The sequence below is a fragment of the Pezoporus wallicus genome, unplaced genomic scaffold (assembly GCF_028554395.1).
Source record: "Pezoporus wallicus isolate ANWC-B61680 ecotype Strahan unplaced genomic scaffold, APGP_CSIRO_Pwel_v1 scaffold_6362, whole genome shotgun sequence".
NCBI lineage: Eukaryota > Metazoa > Chordata > Aves > Psittaciformes > Psittacidae > Pezoporus > Pezoporus wallicus.
In genome coordinates, this window is record NW_026637663.1 from 1,211,962 (window position 1) to 1,226,495 (window position 14,534).

At 38.9% G+C, this 14,534-nt stretch overlaps 1 protein-coding gene across 3 annotated transcripts in view; it reads right to left on the reverse strand.

The window, feature by feature from the left end:
• The window catches only part of ADGB (androglobin), a 112,279-nt gene extending 101,528 nt beyond the window's left edge, over window positions 1-10,751 (reverse strand). For all 3 annotated transcript variants that reach the window (XM_057406847.1, XM_057406846.1, XM_057406848.1), the window contains exon 1: window positions 10,641-10,751. In XM_057406847.1, coding sequence (XP_057262830.1) covers window positions 10,641-10,717 — 77 coding nt within the window. In that variant the 5' untranslated portion in view covers window positions 10,718-10,751. The remainder of the gene's footprint in view (window positions 1-10,640) is intronic.
• Window positions 10,752-14,534: the final 3,783 nt, after the last annotated feature.

Here is a 14,534-nt window from a genome sequence, read left to right on the forward strand (position 1 = left end):
GAGCAAACATTTTCTTCTTAAAGTAGGTAAATCTACCTGTAAACTATTTATGACCATTCCTCCCAGAGAACCCAGCAACACCGAAGGGAGTCTTCTCAAGAAAATTACAGAAGTATGGGTATTTAGTTTCAGAACAGTTTAGCTACTTTACCTTCCTTTCCCTGTACTCCTTTAATTTTGGTTCAGCAGACAATAATAACTCTGTGACACTATGCAGGTTTTTTAGAATTAAGGAAGACACCTTTCTCTCCTTTTTATTCTTTCCTCCAGATAAAGGTTTAATGCTCTCTTTCCTAACACTCCCTTGCAAAAGTTAGATGCACCTTTAATCAATAAAACAAAACAAAACTCCAAAGAAGGAAATGAGACATCTTCACACAGTAATTTTGATTGGGAATATCTGAAACAGATAAAATTGTTCTGTAGTTCTATAACAATGCCAGTACTGCTTCCACAATGACTCCAAGGCTTTATGCAGAAATCTGGTTGGAGACTTGACAGCTTCAGCTTTTTCTGTCTCCATGTCTATACCTTAGAAATTAGGAAAAAAATCCCAGGAATTCCACATCAATGACTTCTTCAGGCTTTCTGGTTAGTTAATTATGTATATGGATATATCTAATCTTTTTTATTCTTTCTGCAAACCTTGTCTTTCCTTACGACGTAGCTTGTGCAGCAAAATCCTTTCCCTATTTTCATAAAGGCTTCATTTTTTTATTTCTCTTAAACCTATTTAAGTTTCAAAATTTAAGATCTGCTTTACATTATCATCCTAAGAAATCAATACAAAAGTTTTCATGACTTAGGACACTGTATGGAGATCTCTGCTTGAGGGCTGAGAGGCAAAATTGAAAGCTGTTTTGATTGATTTAATGAATTGCTACTCAGCAGCTGAGCTACAGTTACTGTTTATGCATCTGTTCTTAGCCAGCTTCAACTGGAGAGTAAAATATGTGTTCGCTTAAAGCACATTTTGGAGAATCAAAAGACCAAGCATTGGTATCTGTAACAGCAACTGTTAAAACAAACCAGCCATTTTATTTGCAGGATGATACACTTAGGCAGTATGGTATGATGAGGTATTTATATGTTAGCCTTTCTGTAGACAAAATGATTGTGAGTTTGCTCTTTATTTGACTCACTCTATTAAGTATTTGTTTATCTCCACAGCAGGGCATTTGTTGCTAAATAATTGCCAACAGGCTATCACTTCATCCCATCTTAGTGCTCCCTGTAGGTATTTTATATGGTCAAGGGTATTACCCATCGCGTTCTTTAAAAAAATCTGGATTTTATCATAGCAATATCCCAACAGAAGACAAAATCTATTTGATGCTCACCATTTTTACATTGTTCCCCAGAATGTTGCCAATCTTTTATCTTTCATTAAATACCATCTATTCTTTCCATAAAATGTCTACAACCGTTACACTGTAAATCTTAGTTTCATTCAAATGCCAGAAAATACATCATTAGCATCTATCTAATGTCACTTAGGATGGCAAATCATTAACAAATATGATTCAGTAACAGGTAATGATATTTAGGTATCTGGCACATCAGTGAATGAAGCTCAGAGCTGAAACTTTCATCCTTCTTTCCTCCTTGAATTGCTCTGGATGCTTTGAACTCCTCTATATGTACAGAAGTAAGATCAATCTCAAGAAAGAGATGGGAGTGAGGAACCTAACATCTCATGTTCCCCACTGGATATCAATCTTGGGTCACATCGAGATGAAACTTTTGGGCTCTTTTCACTTGCCAGGAAGCAGTAAAGAAACACGTCCCTTCCCTTGGATAGTTTGAGCAGTTAGAAAAACAATTTCTGGTCCCATTAAAGGCTTTTATATTCAGAAAAAGAGGGCAGAGAACAAACAGATGGCTCAACTTCTTCAAATGTGCCCTGTGGGGAAGCTACTTCACTTTTTCCCGTATCTTTTCAGAACTCAAAACCAAAAGTCGGCGTTGAACACCTCATTTACCCTCATTTATGGCAGAAAGTTCTTTGAAACTCTAATCACTGAATTTTTTTTGTTTTTTTTTTTTAAGTAGCATCTGAATATCTTAGAAATCCACAGGAGAAACCATGGCAACACTCAAGTTCATAAGAATCTAGAAAGGATATGAGAATATTCAACCAAATACCAGTAACTGTAGAAAAATTATTTGCTCTTTTCCTTCATACCTAGTGCCACTCTTCAGAAGAGGAATGGCTAGAATGAATCACGATCATACAATCTAATAAGCAGCTAAGAGAATACAGTCTTCTCTATTTGTAGTATAGTCAGTAGTGATTACAAAATAAATCCAAAATATTTAGGTGTTGTTTACTGTAACTTACCACTATTCATATCTTGGACACTAGAGCCAAAACTCAAAGGACTCTCTGTAGTTAAAATATGCTAGTCTGAATGTCTGGGAAGAGACTTAAGCCATGGATGCAGTTCAGCTACAATAAGCAGAAAAAATAGCATCTAAGTTGCAATGATAGTAGTTTGCAAAACCTATTACAACAGGTTTTGTTGTCACTTTTGTGTATTGGGGTAGGATTTCTTCCTCAGAAAGCACATAGTGCTGTCTGTGTGAAGCAAGATCAAACTGTGGATAAAATGAAGAATACCAACTGATTATTCTTTATAGGCACATTATCTTTAAAAGAGTCTGTAATTTGGATCACTACTTTCAAGTGTAATATTCTCATTTCTAAACATAGCTGACATCCTTGCAGGTGTCAGATGAACTACTAATAGACTTCAGTAACTTGCCAAGAATGAGCGTGCTTCAAATGTGCATACATTTGCTAAGACAGAATGGTCAACCTAGCCTCACATTTTAACTTGCAAGTTAGAAATCCACATGTTCTCCTACTTTTATTTGCCTGCATATTAATGGGAGGCGGGATGTGTTAGAATTTTGGACTCCTTCTAACCTTCTATTTTTGCACTCTATTTTGCAGGAAGAAAAATAGTGTTATTGCACAAGCTATCATTAGTAAGTGCCTCAAAGCCAGAAGCAAAATAAGGTGAAGTTACAGACTTCAAAAACACAAGCATGGACACTGTTGCTTTCAACAGCAGCACAAGTCACAAATCTGTAGCCTGTGAGCACAATACTAGAAAAGCTCAGCTGCCATTTTCAATGGCAAGAGCGAGCTGTAATAAGAGTTCTCAGCTCCTGATTCTATGGAGCCAGATGTTTGTGATAAAAAAAGCTTTTAATAACTAATAGGAAAAATACACCATTTTACGCATCTGAAAAACACCCTTGACAACAGAAGGTATGAGATGGCCTGGAAGTCATTCATCTGCCAGCCTTGTATGTTTTACCACACCAGAGGTCACTTAGACTTTAAAAAAACCCAACACTGTGACTGAGCATTGGAATAGGTTGGCAAGAGAGGTTGTGGACTCTCCTTCCATGAAGACACCCGAAAGCTGCGTGGATACAGTCCTGAGCAATATTGCTCCAGGTGACCCCACTTGAGCAGAGAGGTTGGACTAGATTGTGGCCCCTTCCAGCCTCAGCCATTCTGTGACAACAGCTCAATTAAGAACTCTGTTCAAGTACAGCCAAGGAAAGCAAATAAAAAACTAGGACACATTAGAAGCAGGATGCCCAGTACAAGAAATTAGTACAGCAGCACTGAGTATAATCAATTTTATGTCCTCCGTATGAAATATTATGTTTGGTTCAATCACCCTGGCAATGTAAAAATAACTTTGGAAATTCAGGGACAGGCAGTAGTTAGAGCTTGGAGAAATAACAAAGTGGAAACACAGAAAATACTGAGTAGTAGAAGTAAGAAAGTACTGCTTATGTGTTCTCATGACACAAGAAAAATAATGCATCTAACATAAAACACAGCAAATAAAAAAATGATAAAAGAAAACACCTGACTGCTCAGTACATAATGAGCCAGCAGAAAGATGGGACTCAGGTGAGAATAATGATCTATAGCTTCTGGAACAGCCTATCTGCAGCAGTACATACCTCTTTCAAACTCAGAACAAACAAAAAACAAACAAACAAAAAAAAAACAAACAAAAAGAAGAAACATGCCACTTGGGGAAATCTTAGTTCTACTCCACTGAGCTCTGTGTGAGAAACCACTAGCAGTTCGGTCAAAGACTTCCCACTTGTTACGGTTGTCCTCCAAAGCTGAAAGCTGAAGATCTCTTTCAATCTCTACTGTATGTGATTCCAAGAGGGAATCTGCAATCATGTTTCCCCATATAATTGTACAGCACCTCAGAAATTCTAGAACCACTGACTTTCCTGAGTTTGTTTCTTCTAGCGCTCCCTGCTAAAAAGATTGAGCAGGCCTTAGATTCAGCTATAAGAATGCTGGTAAGATTGCAGCACCTCTTTCCACACTAGAGTTTGGTACTCAAGTATCTTTTAAGAACATGGCCTGAGGTTTGCTCCTTTCTTTGGCATTTCTTCCTTGTTGGCTTCTGTAAAATCTTTTTGTGCTTTCTGTATGGCACCTGGATAATTAACTAAGAACTAAAAATCTCTGCATGGCAGAGCACATCAGTACTTCTGTGGATTTAGGTCAACTCATTTACAAAGCACTTAGCAGGCGTTAATAAGAAAACCAGAAATCCCATTTCTTCATCTGTGGTTACAGAGAGCTCACAGGAGAAGCTAAAGACCATTCTGCTTAAGTAGATGAATAATCTATAGCACATACTGTCTCCAACACAATATTTTAAGATGCTCTCCAGTTTCAAAGCACAATTATTATTATCGACAGCTCTTTTTCTGCTATATAGTTCTACTGAAAGCTGCTTTTCCCTATTACACTGTTCATCATACTGTTCATTGTAATAGAAGCCTAGACTTCTATTGCAGAGTCTCCAACCAATGGCTCATGAAGGATGTTTGCCTGCAGGATCCTCTGTCATTGCTTTAAATTCCACAGAGAGAAAACCCTAAAACGAAGATCAGTAGGGAGCACAGCATTTAGTGTAATATTGCCAATGGTACATAACGTTTTTGTGCCCAAGAGTCCATGAAGTTTGAAAACTACAGATCAGGGTAGGCTAAGCTCTCCGGGGCTCATTGTTTTAATTAGAATTAACTAGAAAAAGCAATTTGAATACATAATTTCCTAATTAAAATGTAATCAAGTTAAAAAATTAAATTTACTGGTTGGTTTACATGCAATTTTAATGCATTTAACGTATTTACTTGGGAAAGAATACCTTGCCTCACCATAATGCATGAAAATAAAAAAAAGTTAAAGGCAGAAGAAAAGGAAAAATAAGTACTAACAAACTGACTATATAAAGTTGTACTGTACTTACATACTGTAACATTACAATGAATGAAGCACAGGGTCTGAAAGCAAGATCTTCATCTCTCTGGCCGGAAAATGCTAACACTAAAAATTCTAGCTGTGCTTAACTCTATTTCTGAGACTAACAAAAATAATGGCCTTGGAAATATGAACTATGTACAAAAAATAGACCATAAAAGAAAGCAAATGAAAAGCACATATTTTATGCTCAGGAAGGACAACACAAACTTTTTAGGAATGTCTCTATTTTTTTTTAGATTACAATTTAGGTATTAGTACAATAGCACAAAGAGAGTTTGCAGATGCACATTATGCAGTAAATTCTGATGAACTAAAGAACTTCACCCAAATTGAACCTAAAATCATAACATCTTTATCTACTAGCATTACTATGTCTGGGGAAAGTAAGTATGTGCATGATGGTACCATTTGTTCAGCATCTCAGTGGATTTTTTTTCTGCAGACTTGTTCCATGACTCCATGTAACTCTTTATATTAAGAAATTAAAACTTACGGTAACCAACATGTGCACTCCAGCACAACACTAAAAGCAACTTCAGGTTCTTGCTATTTCCAAACTTTAGTCAATCTAGCGAGCCCCACCCAAACACCAAAAAAGTCATCTGTTCAGGTCTATATTCTCTAAACCACTGCTGCAGCCTAAACCTTAAGAACAGTTAGCCGAGGAAGACATGCTGGAAGTAGATAAAACCTCAATCACAAGCCTTGGCTGAATCCTTATCCTGGGCATATGGGAATTCAAGTATGAACTGGCAATGCCAGTATTTTTTCTGTTCTTACTGTCCCAGCCTTTAATAGCAAACATTAGGCAATCCTAGGCTTTGGGGTAGCAATCCAATGTACAACAGCAGTGCAGCAACCTGCTACTCATCGCAATCAATCAGGCACACAGCTAAGCTTAAATCACTTCTTCCAGGCAGTCCAGGCTTCAGCCTGTCTCTGCAGGTTCTTACGGATCCATCAGCAGTAACTATAGCACAAAGTTACTGCTCTCCCTGAAAACAATTCCAGCACCACACTGACCTTCCCCTCTACATCAGTGACCTCTGCCTGTGCCACAATTATCCCTAAATCCCTTGCCTCACTTGGCACTATCAACTCACTTTTGTCCCTAATATCCCAAACCCTAATTCAGATAGAAGCTGATGGCTCAAGTTTAAATCAGAAGATTGGGTTTGACGGCATAGAGCTTCATCAAAGTAATTTAAAAAGCATTTTAATGCATTATCCATTCTTACTAGCCAGAATCTCTTTTCAGTGCCGACAAAGACTTCAATTCCTATTCACTATGACCACTGAAGCCTGGGAAAGATCAGATTCTCAGTAGCCTCTAATGCTTTAATTAAGAAAAGCTATTAGAACAGCAGTTCTTTTGAGCTCTTCAGCCTGTCATCTCTAGCAACCTGGCTAGCTCCTGAAGGGAACTGCTACCTAATTAGAAAGCAGGAATGAAGAGACACCCATGCAAAGTCTGTCTGAGTCCACTACCTTTTTAATGAGTCTACCTGCTTTGTGTGCTTCCAAGGTCCCACTCCAGCACTGCAATATATCCACCAATAATTGCTGTTTATTTTCTACAGTGCAGATGTACTCTGCTGACTGTTGTAAGCATTTATGGGGGAAAAGAGAAGCCTCATCTCACTGGAAATCAAGCAAAGTAATTTCAAGGTTATCGAAATATATTGTCCAGATGTGTTTGTACACATTACTCTCAGAGGAGTTCTGCATTAACATTATCCACAACAGTTGAAATTACAACACTGAAATTCTTTGTGGTAAACACTGACAGCTCTCAGGGTGATTTTTTTACAAATTATTTCTAAAAACTATTAGCTGTTCTTCTTTTTTATACTACCAATATTTCTATTCAGTATTTCAATTGAGAAACATAAAAGAAAGTGAGTAGTATTTAGTATCAAAAAGACAATATTAGACAAAAGCTAAAATACTTTCGACATTGTTATCCCTGCAACTGCAAATTGTGTTCAAAAATAAAGCAGAGATCTTCAGGGAAAACCTAGCTTGCAATTACCACAGAACACTAAAATTTCAAGACATTTTGCCAGGCAGCCTGCGAACATCCCATTCCTCTTTCAGATACAGGGATAGTAATATTACCTAAGTTCTCACAGACTTACACAAAATTTGTACAGTTGAAGTTGACAGTCACAAACGCACTGAACAAGCTTGGTAACAATGAACATAAACAGACGTCAAGGAAATATCTAGTAAGTAACTGTCATATCTCCAACGAACACAACTCCAGTCTTACAGTATTTGTGTACGATTCACTCCCAATCTCCACAACCCACTAAAAAAAGACAACTTGGTAAGCTGCCTTTGATAAAACACTTATGATGACTACCAATACTTGCCTACTATTTCAAGAAAATCAGTACCTGTGGAAACATAGAGCAATCTGTTCAGCACAGGAATGACCAACCAAAATGAGGACTGAGTCACAGGATTACATAGTACAGCATCATTCTCTGTTTCATGAGAAAATGGGGCTAGTTCTTCTGTAAAATTTTCAATTTAAGACAAAATTTACAGGTAAGTTTAGAATAAGCTGTTACTAGCTTTCTTTGATTTAAATTGATTATCTACAGCTCAACACATGCTAAAGCAACATTTTCCCTGACATTTTAAATGAGAAGGTTTATCAGATCAGCTGCTGAACTTGGAAAGAGATGCATTGGTCTTACACCAACATTTTTCCATCCATCCATTCATCCATCCATCCATCCAAACGGCCTTAACAATATTTCAGAATGATAAAAAGTGAGCAGGGATAGGTTAATTGGAAAATTAGTATCAGAGTTGCTAAAAGTTTAGATTTTTCATGTCACAGATTTTCTCATTTCCCCTTTTACATTACCAGCATTTCTGGTAATAGATATATTAATATAAGTATTAATTGATACAAACAGAAGTAAGTGTGTATACTAAAAGATGTTCTGTCAAATGAGATTATCCATTTTAATTTATTTATTTTTAATTTTTAAAAAAAGGATCACGTCATCTCTTCATATGCCTAAGTAACTTTCAGGACAGTAAGATGTCATATGGAAATGTGTTTAGCACATACACTGAAATATCCTGTTTATAACAAAGGCACTCTATATCACAGTGGCACAGCAGATAAACCCAAAAGACATAATACAGTTTAAACAGAAGTTATAGGCTTAATGAAAAAAAAATAATACAAGCTATATATTCTGTGTTATGGAAGTTTTGCATTACAGATTATTGTAACAGTTTCTCCCATAGCTTAGTACCATAGGTCACTAAATCACCCTTACAACATTTTCAAACTACTATACTTTCTGTAAAATAGCTTTAGTGGAGTAAACATTCCTGCGCTTCAATTGTAGCAAACACTGAATTAACATTGACATATGCTAATCATTAGTTCCAATACAATTAGTTAATAACCGCAGAATGAGAGACAAATCATGTCTCCTGTCCTTTAGGTCCAACATGAGATTTCAAATACAATGTGAGTGTATCTCCTAGTTTGTATTTGAGAGGCCTTTCAATAAACCTTAATACCATTCAAATAGTTTCTAATTAAATATTCTAATCTCAGTTGACACTGGGAAAACAATTTGCTAATCTGATTTCTCCATCATGGTCTTACTTAATAAAGCCTAAAGTAATAATGTACTACAGAAAAAGACAGGCACTGCTCTAGATATTCTAATACAAAACCTCCTGTCATAAGAATGATTCTTTTACAAGTTATTATGCATGATACAGGAAAGAATTAACAATTTTACTAGAAAAGCAGACTCTCCAAAAAAGAGACATCTAAATTTAATGAAACAGCTTGCAAATCTCACAATGTAAGAATGCCACTTAGGGGACAAAACCTGAAATACTGGCCAAAGTCTTTTGGATGACAGCCCATTCAGTTTCATATACACTGGGAAATAAGAAAATACTTCTCTCTCACAGTGCTAAAAACCAAAAGTGACAGTTCAGATATTGACAGAATAAATATATATATAAACTCCTTGAAGCAGTCAATATGAGCAGCTGCACGGCTGTAGCCAAAAGAAACAAACAAAATAAGTCAGTAAGCAAATGGATGCAGTGAGGAGAAGGGGGGAAACAAAACACAGAAACAGAACTCCCAGGTCAAAAGCGAAACAACTAGCAACAGTGAAATAAAGTCAATGTTTTCTATTTATTTATTTATCTCTGCAGGAAGTTCACACATTCACAGAAATATACAAATTCACATGGTATACCTAGCAAACAGTGAATCATTTTAAAATTCCTCAATAGATGCTACTTACACTAAAATATTTAAGGAATTAATGGGAAGAATGATTATCTTAATACTTAATTTCCTCACATTAATTACAACATAAAGCAAACACTTAAGGCTATATTTCCCTTCTGCAAATGAAACCGATGTGCTAACAGAGTTATTAACCATTTTCCCCAAAAAAATTCTGCTAGCATAGTTCCTCTGATAAAAACTGAAGGTGTGTATTCCCCAAATTAACTGTCCCAAATCACACTTTTCGGGTTCTTTTAAGCCCAAACAGCCATTTCAGCGAACACTCAACTTCTGCCTGCTCCTGACCATTAAGTCAAACATTTCACACAACATGCTGCCCCTCACATATCAAAACACCCGCACCACAAAGCTAGTGACCCACCTGTGTATCCAATGTGCCATCATGTCCTCGCTCCTATTGCTGCACCCAGGCCCAAGGGACATTGGGACCCACTGGGCCAGGTGCTGGACACACAGTGTATCACACTGGTGGGATGATGCCACCAGGCAGGCGTGTGAGAATCGTGTAAAAATGGTTTGGGTTGGCAGGGACTTCAAAGCTCACCTAGTTCCAACTCCCCTGCCACGGGCAGAGACACCTCGTACTACTAGAAGGCCCCACCCACCCAACCCATCCAACCCCATGCAAAAAGTACCACAAGAGGAAGGAAACACAACTTCCACACAGCCTTGCGTTCAAACAAACAAACAGAATATGCCAACACCCAAGAGCAGCCAAGCCCCACACCATCCACTGAAACAGCTTTTAATCAAACACCCACTTATGCAAGTAAACTTTCCCAGGGTGCACTGTCTGCAAGCACCGGTATCCAGCCTGCACCGGCGGCGACACGGCCGCGGTGCAGGACGGCAGAAGGGGGCACCAAGCCGCAGCGAGCCGCCCAGCCCTGCCGGCCGCAGACCTCAACGGCGGCCCAGGCCTGAGGAAGGCGCTGGGAAGCCGCGGGAGCCGCGCGGCACCCTGCCGTGTCTCCCGCACCCTTTCTCCTTTCCCCCTGGGACTCCTACTCTTTGGCGAAGACGCCCAGCGCTATGGAGCTGGAGCGGCTGCCCAACTCCTTCTTCTTGCTCCCCTTGGAGGCCATGACCGCGTGTTCCGCCGCGTCCGCCGTGTTGCCAGGCGACAGAGTCTGCCGGAGGTGGTGGCCCCAGCCGGTCGTGAACCGCGGGGCGGTGGCAGGAAGGGCTGGGCCCTCAGGGGCACGGGAAAACCGCGGGAGGGGCGGCCGCGGGGCGGCTCGCCGCCCTCTTCACGTTGAAGGGACCAACAACCTGGTGTAAAGTGGTTTGGGGAAATAGGCTTAGCGTTGAGGGTGGTGACACACTGCTTCCTGAGCTCATGCATGGGCTTCAGGGAGCTTCCCATAGACAATCATCAAATGGTTTGGGTTGGAAGGGACCTTAAAGCTCATCCAGTTCCAGCCCCCCACCATGGGCAGGGACACCTTCCACTAGACCAGGTTGCTCAAAGCCCTGTTCGACCTGGCCTTGGCCAATACTCTGAAAAAAAGCTTAAGACATAACTCATTATTTACAAATAGTCTAATCACATGACTAAGTTTCTACTGAACAAGAGCAAAAGTACCAATTTAAAATGGTAGCAGTTTCCCCCCTCCCTTGTTACACCAGTACGTATCAACCACATGAGAAGGAAGCCAAAAAAAAAAGAATTGGTCCTGGAGCCCGGAGAGGTTTTTAAAGCTGGAATGTGCAAGTATTTTTTTTTTTTTTTTTTCTCCTCAAAATGATGCAACTAATGAATTACTGGTATGAAGCCTACAAGTATCAAAGTGAAGAGAGTTCCACCAAGGTCTGGTAAAACTAATATTAATCAGGTACTTTTTAATTGAGCGGCTAGTTGCCTTCAATTAAGCTAAGCAGACTTTTTCAGATACAGTCTAGAGATCATGTTATGGCCCACAACTCTTGTTTCTAACAACTTATTTGCGATTTCCAAATCTATAGTGCATGATGAAAAATCCATAATAAAGCAGAACATATTTCTTCACTCATCCTTATTCAAGCTAAATCTCTTTGAAATATAAAAATCAATGAAAATTTGTCAAATTGCAGAGGACATGAGAAGGTCAAAAGAAACAAGGAAATATATGCGGATGTGCTACATCTAGAGGCTTACTTTAGACAAATGTCAGATCTTGATTTATATCAAGATGACAGAAAGCCAGCTATATACTTCTAAATTTCAAAGTGGAAAACTCCTCCACATCTTTGTATTTCTTTCAGGATTATGTTCAACAGCATCCATTTTAAATAAGGTACCTTAGGACACTTTTCACGTGAGAACCAAGTAACAATTTCAGCTTTATTTTTTTATTTCTAAACTGAGCAGCTGATCTCTCTTCAACCAATTATTGATCAGAACATGCACGTGAATAACAGCAGAGACAGAGGTGAGTTCAAGCTGCTCGCTACTGCTTCAGTACCAGAGCAGGGCTATCAACCTCCACACCTTGCTGGATGCCGATGGAAACTTTCAGACTGAGGCTGGAGCTTACAGGTCTGAGTTTGTGACCAGAACACAAATAAAATCACCTCAGATAATCTGTGATTCCTGTCTATTCCTCTGAATCCCTTTTCCTTTTCTATACTCACTGAATGTAGAAACTACTATGGAGAAGTATCCATAAATATAGGTGTGAGAGGCTTCCTGATCCCACTGCAGATGACCAGTGAGGTCTGTAGCATCCCAGCAAATATAATTCTTGTAATACAATTACGTGAAAGAAAAGTAACTGAAATTTGAGTGCATCTATCTGTAAACATTTTGTGTGGTGAAGGTGAAAAAGCAGAGAGAAATCAGAACAGAATATATGTAAGCTAAGAAGTCTTTCATTCTTTGCTCTGTTAAACGACAGCTACTATATATGAAATTCAGAATGCACCTTTTTACCATAAAAATCTACAGTAAGTTTGCTTGCAAAGTGTAATGGCAATAAACACATGTTATCTAGGTGCTTTGTGAATGAAAAAAAAAAAGACTCTCAAGGTTTGCATCCATCAAGTTACAACTTTTTATTTATCCAACGACTCAATTTAGAATTCCATAACGTTACAGCAATGACAACTGCAACTTGTTTGGAAAAAGAAGTTTTAAAAAAGCTAGTCCCCTAACTGGCAAAGAATCTGTTTGGTCAGATCAGCTGCTTGACTGGCCTCATGTCGCAAGCCATGAAATACATCTGACAGACACCCCCTGAAGGGAAAAGTTGCTAGGGCAGAGGCAGCCTCACAGTTGGTAAATGTGAAATAAATACAAAAGACAATAAAACAAAAATGGTCTATGTTAGGAACCCATTGAGATGTAGCTAAGCAAATACTGAGATAACAGGTACTGGTGAATGATGGATAGGTGGTATTCTAGTCACTGTTCTTCTAAGACACCATTCAAAACACTGTATTTTTTTTTTTTCACTCTTAAATCACCACATCATTAACTGCTATAGCTCACACAAGTCACTTACAGGAAAACAGTCTTGTCCTGTAAGGCTGTTCAATCCCAAATATTTTGCACTTTTTTATAGCTATAAATACTAGTTGGAGAGAGGAGAGAATCCTATGAACCAAAACACTACAAAAGCCCCTCTCAGGAGTCATGGAGCTCAGACTTAACTCTGATTTTACAGAGGGTACAAGGATTCTGGAACAAGACAGGAGAAAGATTTTGCCTTAAGAGAAGGCCTGGAGTGTGGTAGAGGTGCAAATCTTCATGTGCAGAAATACCTGACAGGGAGGCTAAGGATACTCAGATTCTTCTGAGAAGTGCTCAGTGGTAGTATTAGAGACAACGTGAACATTGAAATACAGGAAATTCCTCTTAAAAATAGGATTTTATATTTCCTTTACTACAGTGAGGTCCAACACTGCAACAGGTTTCCTAAGAGACCGTAGAGTCTTCCTCAAACAACATGGGCATGAGTAACTTGCTCAAGCTCTGATCAGGGCTGTAGGACTACATGAGGACTATATGCAGGACTACTCTCAAGGCCCCTTCCAAGCTTACCCATTCTGTGCATCTGCAAGTTTTCCATGAAAAAAAAGGGGTGAAAGTTAAACATAGAAACTTCTGTAAGAACAAATACTATATCTTCAAGCATGAGGCTACAGCAAAGTTAAAGAGGAGATGAAAGTAGAATGGATTTTCTTCTGCTCTTACTTCCACTACTCTTCTGTTTATTTACTAAGTGAAAGAATAGGTGGGAGTGAGATAAGGAAGGTACAGGTCTGTGGGAAATTGTGAATGAGGGAGGAAAATGGTGGGTGGGTATTTCAGGAACAGCAGACAGTAAAGAAAAATGGAGCTTGTGAGGAGACTGGCAAAGCCTGAGAAAAAGGAAACCCTTCAGTTTGTGATAGAGCTTTGGAGGAGCAGCCTGCACACACAGTTAAGAACAGCCAGCTGCTGAGGTGGCATAGGACAGGGAACTGAACTTCAGCAAAACCATCCTCAGACAGGCTGAAACTATCCAGAAACAGTTCTATTCTGTTAATTCTTAAGTTAGCCTGAGGTTAATAAGTGAAGTGGGGGAATGGAATTTACAAGTACCTTGGGTAAACTGATGGGAGTAAGACAAGGTACAAGTAGAAAATTGCAACCAACTACATAACAGACTTCTAAGCACAGGACCTCCTGCCCACTGCTATTTCAAAAAAGTCTTATGGTTCTGTGTCTCATCTGATCTTACCAGGGGCATATTTTTTCTGGCACTCCAGCTTCCTCTGAATTTGACATGGTGCTAGAAAGGATCCTGAAAATGCCCAGCTAAATTACCATTTCCATTGCTGGAGTAGCTTTTGATCACACTGCCATTACAGAGTCTCTTTCTGGGGTGAAGACAACCCTTAAATATTTGGTAAAATAGTCAGCACCTGCCCAAGCCCAAT